General features: G+C 39.2%; 1 protein-coding gene and 1 non-coding gene across 3 annotated transcripts in view; one reads left to right on the top strand and one right to left on the bottom strand.

The window, feature by feature from the left end:
• Nucleotides 1-943: 943 nt before the first annotated feature.
• ZBED9 (zinc finger BED-type containing 9) overlaps nt 944-26650 on the bottom strand; it is a 44448-nt gene continuing 18741 nt past the window's right edge. The window contains exons 2-6 of one of the 2 annotated variants that reach the window (XM_030929088.1): nt 17360-17523; nt 16864-16998; nt 8679-8826; nt 4206-5698; nt 944-3139 (exon numbers count right to left, since the gene is read on the bottom strand). In XM_030929088.1, the coding sequence (XP_030784948.1) occupies nt 1223-3139; nt 4206-5698; nt 8679-8784 (3516 nt within the window). In that variant the 5' untranslated portion in view covers nt 8785-8826; nt 16864-16998; nt 17360-17523 and the 3' untranslated portion in view covers nt 944-1222. Of the gene's footprint in view, nt 3140-4205; nt 5699-8678; nt 8827-15699; nt 16736-16863; nt 16999-17359; nt 17524-26650 lie in introns of those variants that run through there. The other variant, XM_010377257.2, reaches the window with a different exon arrangement.
• Nucleotides 18794-18865, top strand: TRNAQ-UUG. The gene has a single exon. It is a non-coding gene; the product is annotated as a tRNA-Gln (tRNA).

Consider the following 26650-nt stretch of genomic DNA (forward strand, 5'->3'; position numbering starts at 1 on the left):
GTCTAGGAAAAGATATTTTCTTCATGGATTCTGTCATGTTTTTATGCTAAAGAACCTGTCTTATCTGATTAATTTGCTTTCAATCATTTTAAGTGAGTTCACAGACAAGAGCAGATGTTTGTGGCATTTTTTGAATCATCTCCAAACAAAATAGAGGTTGTTAAATCTAATTGAGGAGCCAATAATGTCTGACTTTGTCCCAGAGCACCTTAAAGGCAATCAGCTCTAGCAAAATCTAGAAACCTCCTAACATAAACTTCTCAGTATTGCCCAATCACCCATCCTTATGAAATCAGAATTTATCGGCCGGGCGCAGCGGGTCACGCCTGTAATCCCAGCAGTTTAGGAGGCCGAGGTGGGAGGATCATCTGAGGTCAGGAGTTCGAGACCAGCCGGGCCAACATGGTGAAACCCCCGTCTCTACTATAAGTACAAAAATTAGCCAGGCATGGTGGTGGGTGCCTGTAATCCCAGCTACTCGGAAGACTGAGGCAAGAGAATCACTTGAACCCGGGAGGTGGAGGTTGCAGTCAGCAGAGATTGCACCAGTGCACTCCAGCCTAGGCGACAGAGCAAGACCCTGTCTCAAAAGAGGAAAAAAAAAAGAAAGAAAGAAAGAAAGAAATCAGAATGTATCAATATGAATCCAAGGTCATAACACCATTACAAAATAAGTGTTTCCTTCCATCCCACTCACACACTTTGTCTAAACATGCATCTACAAAACAAACTTAACATCAACATCCAACCTAACCACTCTGGATCAGCTTAACAAACTTCATATCCTACTGACCTGTCCCCTGCATTTGAATTCTAAGCCTACCCCCTTGAATTCACTTCCCTTCACTGACCTAGTCTATTTCAAAGAAACCATCCCCCATCCTGAAGTTTTCCTACAATCTTAACATGCTAATGAAATACAATAAGAAGACACAAGATATATGATCAAATGTTTTAATATTAGAATCAACAGATCTAAAAGTATATTTTAATAAATATGACAAATACAACAGGAACAATAAAAGAATAATAAAAACTGTCCAGTCTTAATTTAAAATATACATATAGGCAATTTATATAGAAAATTGCTGTTTCACTCATAACTTCATACTTCCATAACTGTAACTAGACAGAAAGTTTAAAGTGAAATAGCAAATTCCTCACACTCAATGCTTATATGCATACTTTGAACAAATACCTTACATATCAATATTTAAAGCTTTTAATGTGATAAGTGAGCTTGCTTCTTGCTTGTTAATTTGTCTAATCTAGGTTGGATTGATGACAATGCTACCCTCAGGGGATAATGTATATTTAAACTGTTTCTATGTTTTGTTTTAATAACACTTAAAGTAGAGAATCCGGTCTCACAGAGGTACGTTGAGGGAAAAAGAAGAAGCGATTTTAAAGCAATTTCGGCAAGCTCAGGATATTCATTTTTAGCTTTTATCCAAAATGAAGGAAGTGATGCTGTATTTTCAAAGCTGATTTTCAATCCTTCATTGGTAGCCAGCTTCAACAACTTATCCTGTAGAGTTACAGTTAGATTTAAGTTATCTTTTGATGAAAGAAATGGATTTTGGATCCACAAATTTCCTATGCGTGGATCTTCTTTTGATGGAAAATAAAATTCAAAACATTCTAACAAATTTGTAAGATGTTCACTGATAACCATTCGCAGATGTGCAATATCAAGATCATTACCTACTTCATTGATAATTGTTGTTAAATTATGAAACATGTCATAACAATCTGTAGAAATTCTGTTTTTCCAAGCTTCTAACTTTTGTTTTTGTCCTTCAACTTTATCTGCCATTGAAAAATAAGTTGCATTCTTCCCTTGCATAGAAGCATTAAGATCATTAAAAATACTGAAGATATCAGACAAATAAGCAAGTCTGGCTGTCCAATTCACATCTTTAAAAAGTTGGGACCAAACGGGTTTCTTGCCTTGCAGAAACACTAAGAGTTCATTTCGTATTTCAAACATTCTTGACAGAACTTTTCCCCGTGATAACCACCGTATCTCAGCATGCAGTAACAGTTGCTTATGATCAGCTTCCATATTATCACATAATAAAGAGAATAATCTTGAATTCAATGCATTAGATTTTATGTAATTCACAATTTTTACTATATCATTAAGTACACTATTCAGTTCAGCTGATATTTTTTTCATAGCAAGACTTTCTCGATGAATGAAGCAATGTGTTGTTTTACATTCTGGTGCAAGTTCCTTAATCAGGGTTACCACTTCAGAATGTTTTCCTGTCATTGAAGCTGCACCATCAGAACATACTCCTACACAAAATTTAAATTCCAAACCACATCTGTTAACAATATAATTCTTTACAGCTTCATATAGTTCTGAGCTAGTTGTGTTTGTAGGCAAAGAGGCTGAAAAAAAGAACTCTTCCTTTATATCATCACCATGTTCAAACCTCACATAGACTAAAAGAATTATCATGTTAGCAATATCTCTGCATTCATCAAGTTGCAATGAAAAATACTTTGCTAGTTTTATTTGTTCTATAAGTTGATCTTCCATATCATTAGCCAGTTCCTGAATACGTCGAGCTATGGTGTCATTGGAAAGTGGTACCTGAGCTACCTTCTTTGCTGCAGATTCACCCAACATTTCCAAGCAAACTTCTTTGATGCAGTCTTTCACTAGTGTCTCAGCAATTGTGTATGGTGTTTTAGACTTAGCAACCGGAAGTGCTACTTTATATGAAGCCCGCAAAGCACTAATGTTTATATGAGAAACGTTGAACACCTGCTTTGGTTGGCTTTTCAATTCACTGCTCTTTCTTTCAAAGAATTCTTTTGGTTGTGAACTTATTTCTTTATGTTTTGAATATAAATGTCGCTTAAGCTTTGATGGTTTCATTGCTTCATTAGCCAGTACATCTCCACAAATAATACACTGCGGTTTTAGTACTTCACCATCAATTACAGCTACAAAACCAAACTCAATATATGAAGGATCATATTTCCGAGTGAAACTAGCATGAACTCTCTTGGTTCTCCCTTCTTCAGGATAACTTCTATTGTTAACATTTCTTTTATTACTACTACTGTGTTCAGAAAAGGCATGTCTTTTCTTGACAAAAAAGTCTAGTGAAGCTTGTTTCGCCACCTGAAATTAGGAATAAAAGTAAATAATATGAATTTTACTTTCCTCCTTTAGCTAACAATGTTAAACCACAAGTTAAAAACTATACTTGATTAAAATAAAAAATTATTTTAAAGTTAAGTTATAAAAATAAATAAATGCCTATATTTTCTCAGTTTTATACATCTTTGGGTTATGGCTGATAAACTAAGCATAAAGTATCGCAGGTTGTAATGGGGACCTACTGAGTTTGACTAGTGTGTAACTGCCACCACATGTGACTCACCTTGAGAGTTTAACAATACCTAAATTGGTCTATAGTCTATTCGGTAAGATAAGTCCATTAATCATTTGCTTGAATGTTGCAGTAATGTCAATTGCTATGTTTCTAAATACTTATGCTCAAGTTTTATACTTATTTCCTTACGGACTGGAGTTTTTATACCAGTACTGGTCTACTGATCACACTTTGAGTACCACTAGTTTAAGTCATGAGTAATCTCCATATTTCAAAACATTAACCCTACCTCATAAAGCCTACTGATTTTAAATTTTATTGGTTCTATTTCATACTCTCCATTTAAATTCCCAAACTGAAGTCTTTCCCAACACAAACCCTTATCTTCCAAGCAAATTTATCATCCCCTACCCCTACAAATACTTCTTCACTTGATTTGAAATGTCTTTTCTTAGCTTACCCCCAACCCAAACTCACGATTGAAACAGAGAAACATTAAATTCATGTTACCAAATTCATTCTCTGAAGAAACATACTAGCATACACACTATTTATTCCCTCAATCTTAGCTTTCTCATTCTCCCAAGAAATGCGTGACATCAAAAAGGAGTAAAAGAGATACTGTTCATCACTCCCAGAATAATAAAAAAGACAGCATTCAAGGTTACAACTTTACAACTTCCAACTTGGGAAAAAAGAGAAGTATTAAAAGTAATTAGGCCTTCTTTGGGGGAAATATATCCAAGGTAATAAAAATGTGCTTTCATATACCTTGTCACACAACACTTATTCACAGTAACGTGTAATGAGATTCTTTCCCTGCTTTCATCTATGGCAGATATGCAATCTTACCCAATCTCCTACTTTGTCTGGTGAGAATGTTGTCCCTGATGGCTTTAGCATTTTGGAAGGTTGAACAGGCAAACTTCTTTGAATCTCATCACGTTTCCTTTTCATTGTGCTGGTTTCATAGCAAAGGCTACAAGTTATTTGCCGACCACAGCCCTCAGTCTCATGTTGAGAGGGCACTCCACAAATTGCATGGATATTTCCATCACATGATATACAACTATTAACACCTGTGCATTCTTTTTCACAGACTACACAGGATAAAAATCTTAGTCTCCTCTCAGGGGGGCTTTTTTCAGCCATCTTAGGAGTGACAGAAAGATTCTCTTCAATATCACTACTATCTGTTCCAGTCTCAATGTTTTCTTCATACTGGGCTCTTAAAGTATTTTCTAACTCTTTGTCAGCTTGATCTAATTCATTTTCTGTATGCAAGCTGGCAACAAGTTCTTCAGTTAACTGAGAATGGGACAAGCCCAGTTTAGCTTCAGAGCTAAATGCACTTTCACATGGAGTCTGTTGCATGCTTCTGTGATAGGGTTGATTTTGGGTCATCTGAATGAACCACAAAAATTCAGCCCAGTGTGATGAGTTGTTAGTTTGCATCCAGGAGAAAATCCTCTTTCGGATATCCTCAGTTTGTTCTGCAGAACTCTGGCTTTGGCAGGTCTGAGACTTCCCATGGACAATTTTCAATTCTGGCCAAATATTACTGAGTTCACTGACAACCTGGCTTGAAAATTCCCTCCCATTGTCAGATTGTAGGACACTGGGTGCTCCAATAATTGTAAATATATCTAAAAGAGCATGTGCAACTTCCGTAGGTCTTTTAGACTTTAATGACCGCAAAAAACTTAACTTTGTACGGAGATCCTGATAATGCATAATAAATTTATACTCCCCATCAGGATTCAACTGCATGTCTATAAGATCTACTTGGCATCTTGAACTAACTTCCTTAATTGGTTTTGATGTTAGAACCTTCTTGAGTTTTGAATTTTTCTGTTGGCATGGTTTACAGAGGGTCAGATATAGCATTATAACTTCTTTTGTGATGTTCTTATATTTCGCTTGTAACTCCTTCTCCATGCGAGTACGTCCACCATGTCCAATGCTGAGATGTGTATTATGCAGAATGTCGAATAAGTCCTCACTATGTAAGTAATACCGTATTTTATCTGTTTCCCCATTTACAGCCTCAATTAGCTTCTCATTTCCTTGTACAAGGATAACATCAAATCTAGCCAAGCGACGGTAGTCAACTGATTCCTTTTTCGCCTTAGCTTTAGCTTCTTTCACTTCCTTTATCAACTGACAGTACTTTGCTTTAGAAAATATCTTAGTATTATTACTTTTGTTTTCCAGTAACATTGCTAAGCTTCTGAAGAACTTTTCTCTCATGTTTTCTGGTTCAATTTCTGCTTCATTAGTATCTAAGCTACTGAGGTTATCATCACCCATGCTTTGGGACATCATGGAAAACCACAAAAATGACCCTAAAAACAAAGGAAAAAAATCAATTAGAATATTCAGAAATATAATTTAAAATACATATATTGTCAAAGGAGCCAGTAGTGCTTGAGGTAGAAGTAGGGACTATGGGCACACAAAAGGGGATACCATTTTCTTTCTTTTTTGAGACAGAGTCTCACTCTGTTGCCCAGGCTAGAGTGCAGTGGCACAATCTCAGCTCACTCACTGCTTCCCAGATTCACGCAATTCTCCTGTCTCAGCCTCCCAGGTAGCTGGGATTATAGGCGCACCACAATATTTGACTAATGTTTTTATTTTTAGTAGAGATGGAGTTTCACCATGTTGGCCAGACTGGTCTTGATCTCCTGGTCTCAAGCAATCTGCCTGCCAGCCTCAGCCTCCCAAAGTGCTGTGATTATAGGCATGAGTTACTGCACCAGGCTAGGGGGATACCATTTTGATTAAGGAATCCAACCTTGGTGGAAGGAAGAGCATAAATGACGAACTCCAGCTAGTAATAAAAAGTTTCACACAATAAAGGGTAGAAAGCCAGGACATGACTTTCCAGAGCAGTTTTCATGATTGAAGCATTGTTTTACATAAAATAGGATGCAAATTAGCATTTATTTGTTTGTTTACTATGCAAAGACTTTTTTTTTTTTTTTGAGGAACCTCAGCAAGCCAATAATAGATTTTTAAAAAAATCTCCACACTACACATTTTCTCTTTTATTCAGTCAGGTTAGCTATTACATCAACATTTGAAGAGTAAGTTCCAACCTGATATATTCATATCAGCTCCCTTTCAGGGCTATTAAGTACAAACTCAATACAAATAGCTTCATTACTAATTTTAATAAGAGTAGTGGATGAGTCTAAATTAGTGAAAAATTTTTGACTTAATAAAGCTTATTAAAAGAAATTTCTAGAATACTCATAATAACAGAAACACTAAGAATACTTCAAATTTGGCTAAGTGTTAAGAAAAAAACTATTTTGGAAAAAATAAAAAAGAATACTTTAGAATTAGCATTACATCTCTAGATAGTTTTATAGTTTCTTGGAAAAATACTTTCACTCAAGTCAACATTATTTATACTATCAATTTGCATACCAAATAGTGAGACAGAACAGGGACTCCTCTTAGGGGACTGACAGCCACCCCTAACCCCAACCATGGTAATAACAGAAAATCTTGAGTTCCTTCAAGGGAAATTGCACGCATCTAACTATCTCTAAGAAGTAAACGAGCAATTTGAGAAACAAGAAGGTAATACCTTAAAACAACATCCAAAAAGTCATGAGATGTTCCCTATATTAACTAAAGATAACATCTTAACATATATCGCTAAGTTGTTTTTCAGAAACCCATACCTCCACCAAATGGATCCACTGGTCTGAAGACCTCAGATAAGGGGGAACTGAGGACTGAATTCCAACCGCTGCTTTGTTCTAAAGTTCTTCCTGTGGGGCCTGGAAGAAGTCATACCCACAAGCCAGAGCTAACCTTCTTTTCTGCTGATCCCAAATTTTTAGACAAAGCTTTGCCTCCTTAACCAATTGCAAATCAGAAAATCTTTGAATCTATCTATGACCTGTAAGCCTCTTGAGATGTCCGTCCTACCTTTTTAGGTCAAACAAATGTACAGTGTCCACATATTGATTTATGACTTTGCTTGTAACCTCTGACTCCCTTCTTTTAAAAAACCCTTACTTGCAAACCATCGGGGAGACTGGGTCTTAATTTTGAGGGGCCCAATTCTCCTTGCTTGACACTCTGCAAATAAATGCCTTCCTTTCTCCTACTGATGTGGATGCTTGGTTTTCCTGTGCCAGGCAAGTGAACCATAGTTTGGTTCTGTAGCAGTAATGAACTAGTAAATTTAAATCATCTAAAATGTTTATATTTTCTAAAAGTAGGTTAAAATTAATGATATGTTACTGTGTGGTTTGGCCTCATTTAACTCTCAATTGTTCCAGTAAGCCTTCTTTGATCATTAAATTGAAGCTCACAGTGAGTTTTCCTTTCCTGAAAATCATAATCTATTTATAACACAAGTTAGCCCTATAGCACTTTCTTCTTTAACTGTTTTATAGGTAGATGCAAAAAGACTAAGTTTCTAAAGAAACAGAGATCACTTATTTCTCTAGTATCTTTCACATTATCTAATACGTTATTACATCGAGTGTTCAATAGAAAATTGTTGATTAACTTTATAATAAAAGAACAATAATGGTAAGTGCTATCTCAAAATGTGACTGAAAAAGACCATCGTATGGACAGCATTTCTTTCCATGCTGATCCATTTTGTGCCATGCTATAGAACTAGAAGCATAGAAGGAAAATAAACAAGAATGAATTAGAAGAAGAAATACAGGGCAATGTCAAGAGAACCAGGAAAATATGAGCCCTGTAAGTTTTTGAATCAATATTAATGTCTAATAAAATTGTTAGGGCTGTAAGAGGAGAAAAACATTGTATCCATTTTACCTAACCCTTTTTAAACAGAAAAGATAGCTGTTCCAGAACCAGGCCAGACTCCGCCTCTACTACACATTATACCAATAACAGACCTTAGAACACTAATAAACATAGACTTCAGAAATGCCATATTTTAACGTAGAATTTCCAAATAGTATTTCCAATGTATACACAGTCATTATGTGACAAAAATCATGGTCAGAGGCTACAGCAATGGGACCCAAGACTACAATGCCAAGTGCTCAGTATTTACATACAGAGGTATCTGATTTATCCACAGGTACTTACCAACTTCATTACAAAGTATCCATGAAAAATCTTGGGTTCAAGTATTTTTGACATTATTACCTGACTGCTTTAATTCAACTCCCTTAATAACACTACACTATATGGGTTGACTTTTCCTTCAACTATTAATACATTCAGTAGAAGCTGAAATGGAATGAGGTTTGGTAACTTTCAATACTAGACCCTTCACTCTCCCAAGTCTCACCCTCTTTCTTAGAACTAAATTATTCTCACCATTATCTTGAAGTGGGTGTGGCTCTGGAGATTCACATTCCATTCTATCTTCCATAGACTGAAGCTGGGTGCCTAAAGACTCCTTTGCAGAATCCAGAGGGGCCATTTCTTCTATAGAAGCTTCCTGACCATATGTGCCCTGTGAGACCTGTGGACAAATAGATGCATTTGGTAAACAACATAAATAATTGTAGTTTGTCATAGCTAAACTTGTATTTTTCCATTAAAATAGAATGTAAGAAGAAAAAACATCAGTCTTTACTGAATTCTTAAGTACAAGATAAAATATGAAGAGAAATGAAAAATGCTGGGACTAATAAAGCCAGAGCCATACAACAGAAACTGATGTCTTTATACGACAAGAGTTAAAATGTATCCCTTTGGTTTCTGTTTCTGGGAATAACAATGAAAGCATGTTAAGAAATATCTTCTAAACTGTGATGACTAAAAAAAATTGTAAATGAGTTTCAGTGTGGTTAATTAAAAGTAAATATTGGGCCGGGCGCAGTGGCTCACGCCTGTAATCCCAGCACTTTGGGAGGCCAAGGCAGATGGATCACCTGAGGTCAGGAGTTTTGAGACCAGTCTGGCCAACATGGCGAAACCCTGTCTCTACTAATAATAATGCAGATTCACCAGGCCTAAGAAAATGTTCAAATGGTTAAAGGATTACAAAGTTGTTAACGGTTACACTTACTCTACTACATCCAGTTGGAAAATGTCCATGGATAGTGAATCCCAAAATTGCACATAAACCAGAATATTCTAAAAGGGAATATCCAAAGACGTAGGAGGAGATGAAAGCCTACATATTATTAGAATATCATGTTGGGATTTAAGATTCTGTGTCACGCTCCTTTCCTCCAACTTGGACACCACATTATAAATTTATTTTCGCTGGGCACGGTGGCTCACGCCTGTAATCCCAGCATTTTGGGACTAATAAAAGGAGGCCGAGGTGGGTGGATCACCTGAGGTCAGAAGTTCAGGACCAGCTTAACCAACATAGTGAAACCCCATCTCTACTAAAGAGACAAAAATTAGCCAGGTGTGGTGGTGCATGCCTGTAGTCCCCGCTACTCAGGAGGCTAAGGCAGGAGGATCACTTGAACTCAGGAGGCAGAGGTTGCAGTGAGTCAAGATCGTGCCACTCATGACAGAGCGAGACTCCACCTCAAAAACAAAATAAATAAAATAAAATAAAATTCTTAAACTGTGCAAAGCACATTTCAAAAAATCAATTTTCTCAAAATTCATAAAATGGTTGAGCCAGTTCCCTTTGGTATGTTTTTCCCTTCTCTGAGCTTAATAAGGTATCTTATGTAAATTGCTTTGTCTAATAAAATAGCATGCATTTCAATTTGCCTAAATCTTTGCATAACTGCCAGAAACAGAATCTGTGAAAGAAGGCCACCTGCTGTTTATAATTAAACAATGTATCAGTTCTGTAATGTTGGTATACACAATCCCAGCTTTTGGAGCAACTAAGAAACAAAATATGGATATGGTTCATTGTGTTGAATTCTTCACTGACTCTCCCCCACCCCCCACACACTCTAAGCACAAACACAAATCTAGCCTCTTGATTCCTCTACTTGTCCACCAGCTGCACTGGACCAAAATGGGTGGGCCTGGTCTTAGAACTGGGAGGAACTCCACCTCTGTCTCTATCACAGAAGTTTGAAGTTACCCTGGGGGGTGGTAATAAATTACAAAACTGAAGTTACTTCAAACAACAGTCATTAGTCTTTCACTATTCAATTCCTGGGTTTGATTTTTTTTAATGCTGGAAAGAGGTTGAGCGCAGTAGCTGACACCTGTAATCTCAGCACTTTGGGAGGCCGAGGTGGGAGGATTGCTTGAGCTCCGGAGTTCGAGACCAGCCTGGGCAACATAGTGAAACCTCATCACTGCCAAAAATACAAAAAATTAGCCGGGCATGGTAGCACATATCTGTGGTCCCAGCTACTCAGGAGGCTGAGTAGGGTGGATCGCTTGAGTCTGGGAGGTGGAGGTTGCAGTGAGCCAAGATCGTGCCACTGCACTCCAGCCTGGGTGACAGAGTGAGATTCCATCTCAAATAAATAAATAAATAAAAATGCTGGAAAGAAACTTTTGGTTGTAATATGGTAAATATTGCTGTGTTCATTAGAAATGCACATATTCCCAATAAGTTAGAACACCTAACTTATAGTGGCACAAAAAAATAGGGGTTTATTTTTGTTACATAACAAGAAGTCTAGAAGAAGGTAGTTGCTGGCACCAACTCATTTATCTAACAGTTTTGTTAGGGACCCTAGCTGTCTTCATATTTCTGCTCTGTCACTTTTAACACTAGCATTTGGCCTCATGTTTACCATCACTTAATGGTCACAAGATGGCCAGATATCACATTAGTGTTCAAGACTGGAAGTGGGAAAAGGTGAAACTAAACTCATCTCCCCTATTTTATTAGGAAAATAAAAGCTTCCCCAGGAACCTCCTCCCCGAAATATGCTTATTTCTCCCTGGCCAGAATTCTGTTGCACAGTTAACTCTAGAACAAGGAAGCCTGGAAAAGAATTTAATTAGATACACTGCCAGTATGAACAAAACCAACATCTTGTCGGGAAGAAAGAAGGGTAGAACAGACACTGGATTGGCAGCTAAACATGTCTGCCACAGTGGTATTTCCCCTGTGGGGGAAATCACACAAAAACAAGAAAAATGAGAAACATTTATACAAACTTGATCTTCAACAAGACTAAGAGATATTTATAACTCTGATCACATTTAAAAAAAAACTATCAAATATGATCAGCGCTTAACCTGAACAATACCCAAGTCCTACCAGAAGCTACAGTTTTCAAAAAAGCTAGAAGGGGAAATTTTAAAGCAAGCTTGTCCACCCTGCAGCCTGCGGGCCACATGCAGCCCAGGACAGTTCTGAATGTGGCCCAACACAATTTTGTAAACTTTCTTAAAACATTGTAAGATTGTTTTGTGATTTTTTTTTTTTTAAGCTGATCAGTTATCGTTAGTGCTAGTGTATTTTAGTGTGGCCCAAGACAATTATTCTTCCAATGTGGCCCAGGGAAGTCAAAAGATTGGATACCCCTATTCTAAAGTAACAGGCATATCTTAAGGGGGGGGGGTGTGGAACCCTGTATTTGTTATTTAAAGCAAAAGGAAAAGGGTGTGCTGACTAGACTTGAGAAATTGCTTATATAGGCATTTGTGCTGCAATGTAATAGATGAATGTATTAAAAAACATGCTTTCTGCAAAACTGCAGAAAAGTGACAGGATTTATGGGGAAAATACGGTTAAAGGGTGGACTATTTTAACACCTACACAACTTTGTCACCAGAGCACTATTAAAACTATAACAACTCCTGGCTGGCGCGCAGTGGCTCACGCCTGTAATCCCAGCACTTTGGGAGGCCGAGGTTGGCGGATCACGAGGTCAACAGATCGAGACCATCCTGGCCAACATGGTGAAGCCACGTCTCTACTAAAAATACAAAAATTAGCTGGGCTTGGTAGCGCATGCCTGCAAATCCCAGCTACTTAGGAGGCTGAGGCAGGAAAATCCCTTGAACCAGGGAGACAGAGGTTGCAGTGAGCCGAGATCGTGCCACTGAACTCCTGCCTGGTGACAGTGAGATTCCGTCTCAAAAAATAAAAATAAAATAAAATAAAACAAACACTATAACAACGCTAGTAAAAATATAAGACGTTAATAAATCTCACTTTAAGTATAGGATTTTACCTTAGAAAGGTGATGTTATCTTATTAGAAACAAGTGTGAGGAAAGGGCGAAGCAAGGGTGGAAGGATATAATTATCAAAAATTCAAAGGTGGACCAGGCGCGGTGGCTCACGCCTGTAATCCCAGCACTTTGGGAGGCCGAGGCGGGAGGATCACGAGGTCAGGAGACTGAGACCATCCTGGCTAACACGGTGAAACCCCGTCTCTACTAAAAATACAAAAATTAGCCAGGAGTGGTGGCGGGCGCCTGTAGTCCCAGCTACTCCGGAGGCTGAGGCAGGGGAATTGCGTGAGCCCGGGAGGCAGAGCTTGCAGTGAGCCAAGATCACGCCACTGCACTGCAGCCTGGGGGAGAGAGCGAGTCTCTGTCTCAAAACAAACAAACAACAACAACAACAAAAATTCAAAGGTGGAAAGATATAATCATCAAATGTGAAGTGAAGAGGCTTGAACATTTGATGTTATATCCTTCCACCCTTGGATACAGTTATACTACAGGAAACATGATGTGGGTTCCGGTCCATCATCTTGTTTTTACTTCTCTGACACTGGCTTATAAAAAGATGCCCAGTGTTTGCTGTTTTAACACTTTCCTTCTTTCATAACGAAGCCGTTTATATGGCTCCAAATAGGACTTTATGTCATGAAGTAAAATCATGCTGCGTTCTGCATTGTAGTCATTATCTTTTAACCACTCCAACCGCTTCTCTATCATACTTGAAACAGAAGATAACTGAGCAGTGAAAAGCTCTTGGGAGGCAGCTTGTAGCTTGCGGAACTGCATGTTCTTCCTCCACACCTTCCATTTGTGCCTCAGCAACTAACTTGCAGCTCCTCTGTAGAAAGATCCTGTGTGTCAGACTGCAGCACTCCGCATTATCCTCACTAGCATCTTCTTCAAATCCAGCCCCTTTTGCAAGAGCAACACAGCTTCGGTTGGTTTTGGAGAGGTCTTCTGAAGGCTCAAAGGCTTTGGAATCATAAATTAAATCAGGTAGAATTGTATATCACACCCCATGCAAACAGGCTTTTGTGAAATCATTCCAGGCGTCTACAATAATATCAACCATAAGTTTAATGTTGAATCATTTACATAATTCAAAAACTGTTAGGGGACTGTCACCCCCTGTATAGACAATCAGTATCTTGAATGTTTGCTTTAAATAATAAGCTTTAAAGATTGCAATCACACAGTGATCAAGGGTCTGCAGTAAAGAAGTTGTATTGGGAGGTAAAATGAGAACTGTGATATTTGAAGAAAGCTCAGTAACTACTAGAGGGTGGCTTGGTGTATCACTGAGAATTATAAGAGTTTTAAAAGACAATTTTTTTCTCTTGCAATGTTTTTTTTTAATCTACAAAAAAATCACCTAAACGATCAGAAAATGTCTGCCCTGTTATCCAGTCTCTCTTGCTAGACATATAGTAGGCACCAAGGCTAGTCTTTACAATTCATTTTAAAGCTTATAGATCAGCACAATGATAATCACAGGCTTTAGCTTTAAAATTCCACTGGCATTTGCACCCAGCATCACCATCTGCTGATCCTTTGTAGCCTTAAACCCCACAGTGTGTTTCTAGAGCACTTCCAGTCCTGCTTACTCCATTCTGGATCCATGCACCCAAATTCTCCACATATCCCCTTGAGGGCATCTACTTCCAAAAGAAACTGGTTTCATAAAAACTAAAAATCTAAGCCAGGGGATGGCCTTCTTCATCAATCTAATTTCTTAATGCTGGGGGAAATGTCTTTGCAGCTTCTTCATCTGCACTTACAGCCTCGTCTGCACAGTTTAATACTGTGGAAACTACAGTAGTTCCTGAAGCCACTAAACCAGCCACTGCTTCCACTAAATGAAGGCACTTCTGTGGGATTTTCATCTTTTTTTTCTTAATGTCTCCATACATTGTGATGGTATTCTCTTTAACTCTGAGAAACACTGCACTGGATTGCTTCCTTGTTTGGTATTCAATCTACACACTTAACAAATGCTCCATTTCCTCCATTTCCTTATGCCTTGTTCCAATAGATTTCATAACACTGGCAGTTGTTTCAGCTAGATAATTTTCTTTTATTTTTCCCATCATTGTCTCTAATTGTACATACATTTACTCCTTTATGCCAGTTGCATGACCAATCTCAGTTTCTTTTCTTTCAAAACACTGTACAGTTTCAAACTTGTCTTCAGTTGTTAAAGTTTTTCTTCTTTTACACTCACTAGCAGAAATTGTATCACAAGCACACTTCTATGGCACTTGCAAAACCCTCTGCTTGCTCCTTTTCTGGAATCCAAAAAAGTTTAGCAAAAAATACACAAAGATGGGAGGGAACAACGTAAATAGGCACTTCCAAGACAGCCAAGGAAGGATGGGGGGGCAAATGGGAATTATGTACTGTATTGTATGTACTCAGGACTTGCTGTGCTCAGCTAAATCAGATACTCTGAATTCAGCCACTCCCACTTGGTGGCCCCAAACATCAACTTGCTGGGAAAACTCATACATGAGCCCTCACAATTTCAGCTTTATACTGACTCACTTATGGCATACTGACCTCATTTCAAAAGATTTTGCATTCCAGAAACATGCGTTTTTAACAGATCAGACTGTATACATAAGGGTTCATATTCTGAAACAGTTCAGATAAATGTATGAACATTATCACTAAAAAATATAAGAATGTCTGGCAATATCCATAATGTCCTAAAATTACTGTCAAAGAAGGCAAATGTAGTCCTTTAGAAACAACTCTATTGTAACGGCAAAAAGCTTTTAAAATTCTTCTAAAAATAATTTTGAGCTCAAAATATTTTACATACCAACAACTCTAGATACTGAAAAGAACCAAGGAAATCATGCAACTAGTATTTTCATTGTACAGATGAAGACATTAATGTTCCAGAGAAGGTGTAATATGCCCAAGGGTACACAGCTAATTAGTGACAAAGCCGAGATAGCTTCAAAAGACAGTAAATTTTTTTTAAAAAAATTACTATTGTATATTTCTTTAATCTCATAGTCACTACATAAAATATATTTTCTGGTAAAAAATAGATCAAGGTTTTCCATTTGGTTAAATCATTTAATTATTTGTATCACACACAAAGACTGTTATCTCATATGCATGAATCTATTCATCTACACCAGTGATCAAATAAGAAATAATGCCCTAAACCAGGGTTTGGAACCACCAGTGCGAAATAACTCTCATTACTCCATTCTGGATCCATGCACCCAAATTCTCCACAGAAGATGGCACCTCCAATTTCTCACCTGCTGTCTAGGATCATCAAGCTCCCTCTCCAAATCTTCCAGCAAAGTTACCACCTCTTCTCCACTCTCAGGATTATGCTCCCGCACCCAGGACTGGAGCTCCTCAGGCAGGATGGTCAGGAACTGCTCCAGCACCAACAATTCCAGGATCTGCTCCTTGGTATGTATCTCTGGGTTCAGCCACTGACGGCAAAGTTCCCGCAGTTGACTCAGAGCCTCCCTGGGCCCAGGTGTCTCCTGATAGCAGAACTGCCTGAAGCGCTGACGAGAGAGTTCCCTGGTATAACACAAATTCCTAGGTAGGCCTGATTCCTGATCCCAAGTATGGTCTTCTTCTTTAACCTTTACTTTGATAATCTCCCCTTGTTCTTCTGGAGCCTGGCCAGCCAAGGCTGGGAAGACCCTGGAGACTGCTTCCATCCCGAGCTTAGACAGCTCAGGGAAAGGCTCTCTCCAGACAGGGTCTAGGCAAATGGGTGATTTTACTTGAGCTCCTTTTTTGTTCTTGGTGAGGAAAGTTTTTGATATAAGAAAACACTCAACACAGGACAACTACAGACTCAGTTTAAAAGGACTTGTTTACGTGACAACACAGGTCAGTTACTCGGGCAATTCCATTGAAAGTGAAGCCATCCTCTGAAAAGACCAGAAATAGTGAGCACAGAACGACTCACTAAAGCTTCAGGGTCACAAATTGAGCGGCAAGATACTAGCGAGACAGAAAACGGAGGTTATGAAGGATACTTTGGCCCTAAATAAAACCTGGGTATATGAGCCTAGGCAAGGAAACGAAGATCGGAGCAGCCTGGGCGAGGGCGGAGAGGGAGACGGGCTCACAAGCTGCCTGGGGAAGAGGCCCGATTGTCGCCGCGCATATGCACCCTTCCCTCGGCCGCAGCTCCCACCTGAGGAGCTCAGACCCTGTCGAACCCGGACTAGTGGGTCGAGGGAAACACTCAACGGCTCAGGTGGCGGTTCCGCGGACACACCCGCAGCTGTGCCCCTAGGTTCCGGCCGGGCCCGGTGAGCCAGGCTCACTTCCGGTCCGCTCTAGGATTCCAGGTGGTGCAGTCTTCTCACTGGTTGGGCAAACACCTACGGTACCAGTAATTCTGGAGAGGCAAGTACTCTGGAAACTACGGAGAATCAACTCTCCGGAATTACCTAGTTATCTGGCATCCCAGTGAAAAGAGTTTCACAGTGTGAGTAGTGCTGGCGTAGAGGCTGCTGGTCTGTGTTTTCCTGTCACCATGATAAACTACCGCTGGCACTCAGACCCGCGTTGCTCACCGCAGCGACCTGAAACAAAACAGAGAGGAGCATCCCTAAGGACTACCACGTCAGCGAATCTGTAGGCTCCTCCCCGGCCTTTCCTCGTTAATTTCGGGCCACTTTCACCTTTCCCTTTCATCCTAAATCAGACTTAAAAAGAAATGTAAGAATTAGTCTATTGTTTCCATTTTACGGATTGGAAAACCAAGACCCACCGAGAATGAGCCTCAGTTGTTTAGTCACGGAGCACAGAGCCGTGACTAAACAACTGTGGGGAAACTGATCTCAGAAATCTAACAAAATCTGGACGGCTGATCAGCGCCTAGCGAATCACTGGAGTGGAGTAACCAGAACATTCCCTTCAAGCAGTCACTGGGTTCATCCATACCTCTGGTAGCGCAGAGATGCCCCAGGAGTATTTGTTGAATTGCTGCCTGGTTCCCTTCTCCATTCTCTGTTTCCTTCTGCTTTGGTCCTCATGTTGATTTCTCACGTTTTGGCATTTCTGAGTAGAGAAGCTTTGAATAATCAGAACATTTCTTTCAGAAATCTCTGGAAAAAAAAAATCTTAGCGTCCGTGGATGGTCTTGAGTAAATCGCTAAACCTAACGAAATTGTGTATAAAATGTTTGTCTGTGTGCCTGTGTCATCCAACCCTGAAAGGATCATTTTCTCAGCCACTATTAACGTGCTGAATTTATCTTTTGTGTTTCCCCCCTAACTATCCTTTGCAGTCAGGGATTCTACTACCTTTTTCTCATTCTGCAAGGCAGTGATCTCTGCCATGGTGAGCACAGTAGGCAGTTAACATGGAGTAAACATGACTTCTAAGTCCTCTACTGACGAGCCTTACTCTTTTTTTGGTTTTGTTTTGTAGATTTGCATTTTTAATTACTACAACAGTGATAGACATTTATTTAAAAAGTCAAATATTCAAAAAGTCAACATGGCAAAAAATGAAGTTTCTTCATCCTCAGTTCCATTCCTCAGAAAAATTCATGCCAAGAGTTTGTTGTATGTACCTCCAACCTATTTCTAACATGTTCACATAAAATTGAATACAGTATTATTATGTACAAATATAACTGAGTCACAAGTATAACTCATAATTTGCAAAACTTAAATGATACTAGACTACAATTCAGCAAGTTACTGGCCTTTTGTGTTTGTTTTAAATTTAAATCCTCCCCCAGAAACTGCCAAGCCAACATGTGTTACGTGTGTCTATCCCATTCTTTTTAGTGACTGTAGAAGAGACTATTTTGATAGATATTGCTAAAAGATTTGCACCCCAGAGAGATGTTTATCAGGAGTTTCTGTAAAGTGTGTTAAGATCCTTTCCTTGCACTGTGCTTTCCAAGGCCTTGGGAAGAAGTTGCTCTGTATGAAACATATTTTGTAAAATTTGCAAAAGTATGCTATTATAATGAAAATTAGTTAAGACAGCTGCCGCTTCCTACTCCTCTTCCTACTCTTGTACCCTCAGCTACATCATACAGGCCTTAGAGTACCCACAATTTTATGTTGACAACAGCTGTTCTTTTTTTTAAAGGGGATTTTCTAAATTGTTAATTTTCAGACCTCACAAATCTGCCCCGGATGATTTCTGGAAGCTAATTTATGCTAACAAAAGCGCAGGAAAGAGTGCACAGATCTCCTTGAGTTTTATTTTACCAGTTACTCCTCCAGCAACAAACAGCTTTCCTATCAGCGTGGTCTCACTGAAGCCTGACTTAACTCTTCCAGATTGGAACAACTAGAAAGTTTATTATCAAGGAGGTATTTAACCACGACTGTATATACCTAGTCTACCCTTGTGGTTGGTCCCATGGTGTAATGGTTAGCACTCTGGACTTTGAATCCAGCAATCCGAGTTCGAATCTCGGTGGGACCTTTCAAAGGTGAACGTTTTACAGTTCCTGGATGGCCTCTGAATGTGGGAAAAACTCGTTCCCCTGCTTCCTATCGAATTCACTTCGAAAACGCCTTTGTGGCCGCGTGCACGGTATTGGACTCTCCCCTTCTATCCAAACACAAGTACTAAGTGCCTTCGTCTAGAAGAATGCTTTCAAAGCGTATCAAATTCACTGGTTTGGAGACAAAGAGAAAGATGCTGCTCCGACTGACTTATGAAAACCTTCAGCAGCAACGTAGAAACCCAATTCCTGTGATGGAGACAAACACTTCCTCAAAATGTCCTAGTGTTCGAAGCCCTCCTCTCTGCCACAACTAAGTGCTGCGTGTAAAGTGGCTGAGCCTTGGTCTCAGGCGTGGTTTTCTGTTTTGTTTTGTTGTTTGGTTTTTTTTTGCTGTGGACCTCGCGCCCGGGTTACTTCTTGCCCCTTTTCCCCATCCCCCATCTCCATGACACAATTCACCCTCATCTGCTTTCTCAAGTCGCCTGTCCTTAGTCTCACCGCTCACCCCGACTGCAACGTCTGGAAATCCCTTCAAAGCCAGCAGCCCCGGAGGGCTAGGGTCCCTGGTGTCCACGGCGTGGGGCCTTCCAGCCGGAGAGAAAAACTCACCTTGGGACCAGACCCGGGCCTCGCCGCGCCGGGAGCTGGCATTCCCAACTCAGGACCACACACGGTGGAGGGGTCCTACAACTTGTGTGGGAGACAAGGGAGATGGGGGTAAAACGACCTCTGCCTTCGGCCGTTCGCCTAGCATCTCGCCTCTTCAGCTCCTAGTGCCAGGGTGAAAGGAGGGGACTCCCTGACCGAGTCCTCTCCAGACACTACCAAACACTTGGTCCGAAGCACCCGGGAAACAGTCCCTTGGAGCTGAAGGTCAAGAACAGAAAATGTACCCGCTATCTCGCCTCCCCTGAACTCTGTGTGTAGACCAGGATCGAATTGGAGATAGAGTTGATGAAACCTGGAAGGTCCGGAAAATTCCTAATAGACACTCATTTAGCTGTTAGAATGAGGTGGGAAATGTGAGGTGGCAAGGTGAGGGAAATATGTGCCCTAGAGGACAGAGAGGACAAGAACTAAATTAGAAACAAATATTTGTGTTTCGTACAAATTAATCTCTTCTATGATGTAAAGGCAACCTTTACATCCAATTCTTTATTTTCAGATTTCTTACTTTGACATTTTGATTTTCTTATACATACCTAAAAACCAAGTCAAATCCTACTTTCACCAAGTCCATTAAACCAGTAATAATTAATTAGCTCATATTATGAATTACCATTGGTTACACAGAGACTCTGTAAGTTGACAAAATTTATGAAAGCATTATTTTGGTTCCCATTATGTGTGCTTGATTGTACTTCATATGGTCTGTAATGGTGCTAATTGCAGAGGGAAATAACATTTTCTTGTGGTGTTGCCTTAGCTAGTGTGGCCCACCTTCTTTCCACTTTGTTCGTGTTAGCGTGATGAGATCTCACCCAAAGTGTTTCCCCTTTTCCTAATGGCCTAACAGCCTCTTCTACCTGTTTGGGATGCTTATAAGCCCAGCCATCCTTCCACCCACCACCATAGCCAGCCTGTGGTACTGTGCATATTCATTATGATCACATCCATCATCAAGCATCCACTTATCCTAGCTCAAACCAGTCACTCAGACTTTATCCCAAGCCTCTAAATTAAGGTAATGGACAAGACCTGATTGGAGATGGTGCCTGCACAACGTGACCCAGAACTGAACAGAAGACCAAGGAGCAGCTGCTGTGAGGAGGCAGAAGCAGTCACCCACACTGGGATAGGCTGGGAGCATATGTAGATTCTCCCCCTGGTGGCTTACATATTCTTTGGGTCTTCAATTCCTTTAGGAAGCTGAGGAAATTCCGGTGGGTGTTTATAAAAACTCCATCCTTGAGCAAACTTTACTTAGGTTCCTCTGAGCCCTCCTCTCAACTAGGTCTCATCCTTGGCTTGTCCAGCCCCATTTCAGCAAATAATCCAGTTGAGCCTAGTTTTAGCAAGAATCCTGCTAAGCCAATTCAGTACGAATTCCTCACCTCAAAATCCTATCAAGTTTCTGTTTTTCCGCCCTTGATATCTAAACAAGTTCCTCGTAGTCATTTTCTATCAAATGGTTGTCTTACCCTTACTACTGGCTATAGATCCCCAGATGTCCCTGATGTATCTGAATTTGAGTTTACTTAATCTCTCTCCCCTATTGCAATTGTCTGGAATAAAGTCTTCCTTGCCTATTTAACTCCATCTGGTACAATTTTTCTTTGACAGTTTCATCAAAGAATGTATAGGCATATCCTGGGAAAACTTCTTTTCCAAAGAAGAGATCCAGCTAAGGATTGAGAATATGATCAGCTGCCCAGAGAAGATGTGTTCAGAATAGACTAAGCAAATTAATGGTAGCTGATTTCCTGAGGAAATAAAAACAGACTTTAAAATCTGTCCATATCAAAAAATGTGTTATACCACATTAACAAAAATGAAGGATAAAAACCATGTGATTATATCCATAGGTACAGGAAAAGTATTTGACAAAATTCAACACCCTTCCATCTTAAAAACTCTCAAAAGATTAGTTTTATAGGGAATGTACCTCAACACAATAAAGGCCACATATGACAAACCCAGAGCTAACATCATACTTAATGGTGAAAAGTTAAATGCCTTTCCTCTAAGATTAGGGACAAGACAAGGATGCACACTCTCAACATTTCTTTTTAACATGGTACTGGGAGTCCTAGCCAGAGCAATTAGATAAGAGAAAGACATAAAAGTCATCCTAATAGGAAAGGAATTGAAATTAACTCCATTTGCTGATGACATGATCAGCAAACATAAAACCCTAAAGATGTTACAGAAAAGTTAGAACTGATACATTCATTAAAGCTGCAGGATACAAAATCAACATTAAACAATCAGTAGCATTTCTATATAATGATGAAGTATCTGAAAAGGAAATTAAGAAAACAATCCCATTTACAATAGCAACAAAAATAAAATAAAATACTTAAGTGTAAATTTAACAAAAGAGATGAAAGACCTGTACACTGAAAACTATAAAACTCTGATAAAATGACAAAAACACAAATAAATGGAAAATATTCCATGTTAATGAAAGAATTAATATCATCAAAATGTCTACCCAAAGCTATCTACAGATTCAATGCCATCTTTGTCAAAATTCCAATGTCATATTTTACACAAATAGTAAAAACAATTCTTAAATTTGTATGGAACAACAAAACACCTCAAATAGACAAAACAAGCAAAATAAAGCTGGAAGCATCACACTCACTGTATCTATTATAAAGTGATTGTAATCAAGGATGGTACTGACATAAAAACAGACACACTGACCTTTGAAAGAGAGTAGGAAGCCCAGAAATAACCATATATTTATTGTTGATTGTTTTTGACACAGGTGCCAAGAAAACACAATGGAGAAAGGACAGCCTCTTTAATAAATGGTGCTGGGAAAGCTGGTTATCCACGTGAAGAAGAATGAAATTAAACTTTTACACCATATATAAACATCAACTCAAAATGGATTAAAATACAAGACTGGAAACTATCAACCTAATACTGAAAAATAAATAAATAAATAAGGGAAAAGCTCCATGACATTGTCTGGGCAATGATTTTTTTTTTTTTTTTTTTTTTTGGCTCCGAAGCACAAGCAACAGAAGCTAAAGCAGACAGATGGGATTGCATCAAACTAAAAGAAGTTTCTGCACTGCAAAGGAAACGACAAAGTGAAGAGACAAACCACAGAATGGAAAAACATTTGCAAACCTTATATCTAATAAAACGTTAATATCCAAAATATGTAAGGAATTCAAACATCTAAATGGCAAGAAAACAATCAATCTGATTACAAAATAGGTAAAGGACTTGAACAGACATTTCTCAAAAGAAGATATACAAATGGCAATACATATGAAAAAAATGCTCAGCATCACTAAGCATTGAGGGAATGAAAATTAAAGCCACAATATCACTTCACACCCATTAGAATAACTTTTTTTTTTTTGCCGGGCGCGGTGGCTCACGCCTCTAATCCCAGCACTTCGGGAGGCTGAGGCGGGCGGATCACCTGAGGTCAGGAGTTCGAGACCAGCCTGGCCACCATGGTGAAACCGCGTCTCTATTAAAAATACAAAAATTAGCCGGGCGTGGTGGTACGCACCTGTAATCCCACCTACTCGGGAGGCTGAGGCATGAGAATCGCTTGAACCCGGGAGGTGGAGGTTGCAGTGAGCAGAGATGCACGCCAGCCTAGGGGACAAGAGTGAGACATCATCTCAAAAAATAAATAAATAAATAAATAACATTTTTTTTGTTTTGCTTTTTGCTTTGTTTTGCTTTTTGTTTTGAGACCGAGCCTGGCTCTGTCGCCCAGGCTGGAGTGAAGTGTCAAGATCACGGCTCACTGCAACCTCAACCCCCTGGGCTCAAGCAATCCCCCTTGCCTCGGCTTCCCAATTAGCTGAGACCACAAGCCTGCACCACCACGCCCCGCTGATTTTTACTTATTTTGTAGAGACGGGGACCCCTCTATGTTACCCAGGCTGCTCTCAAACACTTGGGTTGGAACTCCTGGGCTCAAGCGATCCTTCCACCTCGGCCTCCCAAAGTGCTGGGATTACAGGCATGACCCACCACACCTGTAACAATCTTTCATCTTTTTGACAAAATCTTTTTGATAAATGCCAGCTTTTATCAAAAAGATGAAAGATGATAACAAGCGTTGACAAGGAAAGAAAAGGCAACTTTTGTACATTGTTGGTGAAAATGTAAAGTAGTACAACCATTATGGAAAATAGTACATAGATACCTCAAAAACTAAAAATAAAATTACCTTATGATCCAGCAGTCCCACGTCTAGGAATATATCCAAAGGAATTGAAATCAATATATCAAAGAAATATCTGTACTCTCATGTTAATTGCAGTATTATTCATAATAGCCAAGATACGGAATCAACCTAAGTGTCCATCATCAGAGGGATATATAAAGAAAATGTTCTAGGCCGGGTGCAGTGGCTTACACTTGTAATCCCAGCATTCTGGGAGGCCGAGGCGGGTGGATCATCTGAGATCAGGAGTTTGAGACCAGCCTGGCCAATGGGGTGAAACCCCATTTCTACTAAAAATGCAAAAATTAGCTGGGCATGATGGCGCATGCTTGTAATTCCAGCTATTTGGGAAGCTGAGGCAGGAGAATCACTTGAACCTGGGAGGCAGAGGTTGCAGTGAGCTGAGATTGTGCTATTGCACTCCAGCCTGGGTGACAAAAGCAAAACTCAAAAAAAAAAAAAAAAAAAAAAAAAAAAAAGAAGAAGAAGAAGAAGAAAAGCTATATATACAATGAAATACTATTCAGACTTTAAAAAGAAAGAAATTCTGTCATTTTTCACAATGCGGATGAACCTGGAAGACATTATGTGAAGAGAAATAGCCAGACCCAAAAAGACAAATACTTCATCATCTCACTGATATGTGGAATCTAAAAAAAAAAAAAAAAAAAAAAAAAGATTGGACTCGTAGAAATAGAGATTAGAATAATGGTTACCAGATGTTATAGGATGGGGTAGGCGTTGGGTAAGGAATAGTGTGGTTAGTCAAAGTGGTACAAAGTTTCAGATAGACAAGAGGAATGTTTGGAGGTCTATTGCACAGTAGGGTGGCTATAGACAAAATTTAAAAAGTGAAATTAAATTTAAAAAAAAAAAAAAACCTGTCCAAGTTACGAGATGTGTACCTGGAAACATCGAAGACAGAATCTGTCCAGGAGCGGTAATCTCACGCCTGCAATCCCAGCACTTTAAGAGGCTGAGGGGGGCAGATCAAGCCTAGGAGTTCAAGACCAGATTGGGCAACATGGTGGAAGGATTGCTTGAGTCTGGGAGGTGGAGGTTGCAGTGAGCAGAGATCACAGAGATCATGCCACTGCACTTCAGCCTGGGTGATAGAGCAAAACTCAGTCTCAAAAAAAAAAAAAAAAAAAAAAAAAAGAACAAAAGAAAGAAAAAGAAAATTATAGATGAATGGATATAACATGTAGATACTTCAGCCATGTACAAGCCTGAAGACCAACATAGGAAACATCTGAATACTTGATTAAATCATAGATTCAGGAACACCACACCCCCGCCAATCGCCCCGCCACGGAGGTTATAATGCAATAGATATGATCGAGGCCCAGAATTCTTCATTCATAACAAACACTTTGGGTCATTCTGATGTAACAGCCCAGAGGAGGGTGAGAGAAACAAGAATTTTAATCATTACTGGTGAAGAGTGTAGACTATTAAAATCCTTTTGGAGGGCCATTTGGCAATATCTATAAATATTTTACATTCGTGTATCCTAAGACACAGCAAACTCACTTCTAAAAATTTATATTGCAGTATTACAGATATATACATTCAAAATTTTATGTATGTATATATAAAGTTATTTGTTGCAGCATAGTTTATAATAGCAGAAGATACAGAAAGCCCAAATTGTCCAATAGAGAACTGGTTAAATAATATATGGTAACGTATGCATTGGGATACAATGCATCCTTAAAAAAGAATAAGCTTTCACTTTTTTGATGATAGGAAAAGCTCTCCAAGATATATTGGTTAGGGAAATGGGGCAGGATAAGGAACAATGTTCATAGTATGTTGTCATTTGTGATTTTTTTGAGACAAAAATAGAAATATATATTTTATGTAATATATATCCGTGTGTGCTTTAGTATAATCCTGGAAAAATTAACAACAGTGGTAATCAGTAAAGAATGTAATTAGGTGGTTGGGGAATAAGGGTGGGTGCAAGATTTTATAAAGCTTTATACTTTTGAAATCATGTGAATGCAGTGCCTATTCAAAACCTTAAATAAAACAAATAAAATAAAAACTATATATTTTTTATCCGAAGGCCCACGATGGAAATCACAAGTAGAAACGGTGGCTCAAGCCTGTAATCCCAGCACTTTGGGAGGCCGAGACGGGCGGATCACGAGGTCAGGAGATCGAGACCCTCCTGGCTAACACGGTGAAACCTCGTCTCTACTAAAAAATACAAAAAACTAGCCGGGCGAGGTGGCGGGCACCTGTAGCCCCAACTACTCGGGAGGCTGAGGCAGGAGAATGGCTTAAACCCGGGAGGCGGAGCTTGCAATGAGCTGAGATCCGGCCACTGCACTCCAGCCTGGGCGACAGAGCGAGACTCTGTCTCAAAAAAAAAAAAAAAAAGAAAAAGAAACTATTCAATATGGACATTCCTCTCTGTCTTGTTTATGGAAGCATCTTTAGATCTAACTGGGAATGTTGTATGGAGTATATTTTTCAGCTTTGTGGCATCTCTAAGCGGAGACAAATCCTCCTCAAAGCTAGAGATCAACAGACAATAATGGTTAAGTATTTTGTCGGGGATGGGCACTTTAAAGTTAGCAAACAGTAAAAATTTCAGTTAAACTTAGGCTGAAAATACCTGCAAAACATAGTATCAATAATTTGTTGTATATATTTATGTGAGTGATTTTTATCATTTACTTTAAGTTTATTGACAATATTTTTCTGTAGCCCTCAATTAATTATTCAGTTGCTCCCTCAGAAGAACTGGAAACTCTATGGAGAACATAAATATTTCTTGCCCTTAAGAAGGTTACCATTTGGAGGGAAAAGTAAACACTACCCAAAGTGGTGTCTCAACTGGCTAATTTAACTTACAAGTATAATCAGTGTTGCTGACAAGGAA

Source organism: Rhinopithecus roxellana, chromosome 4 (assembly GCF_007565055.1).
Source record: "Rhinopithecus roxellana isolate Shanxi Qingling chromosome 4, ASM756505v1, whole genome shotgun sequence".
Taxonomy (NCBI): domain Eukaryota; kingdom Metazoa; phylum Chordata; class Mammalia; order Primates; family Cercopithecidae; genus Rhinopithecus; species Rhinopithecus roxellana.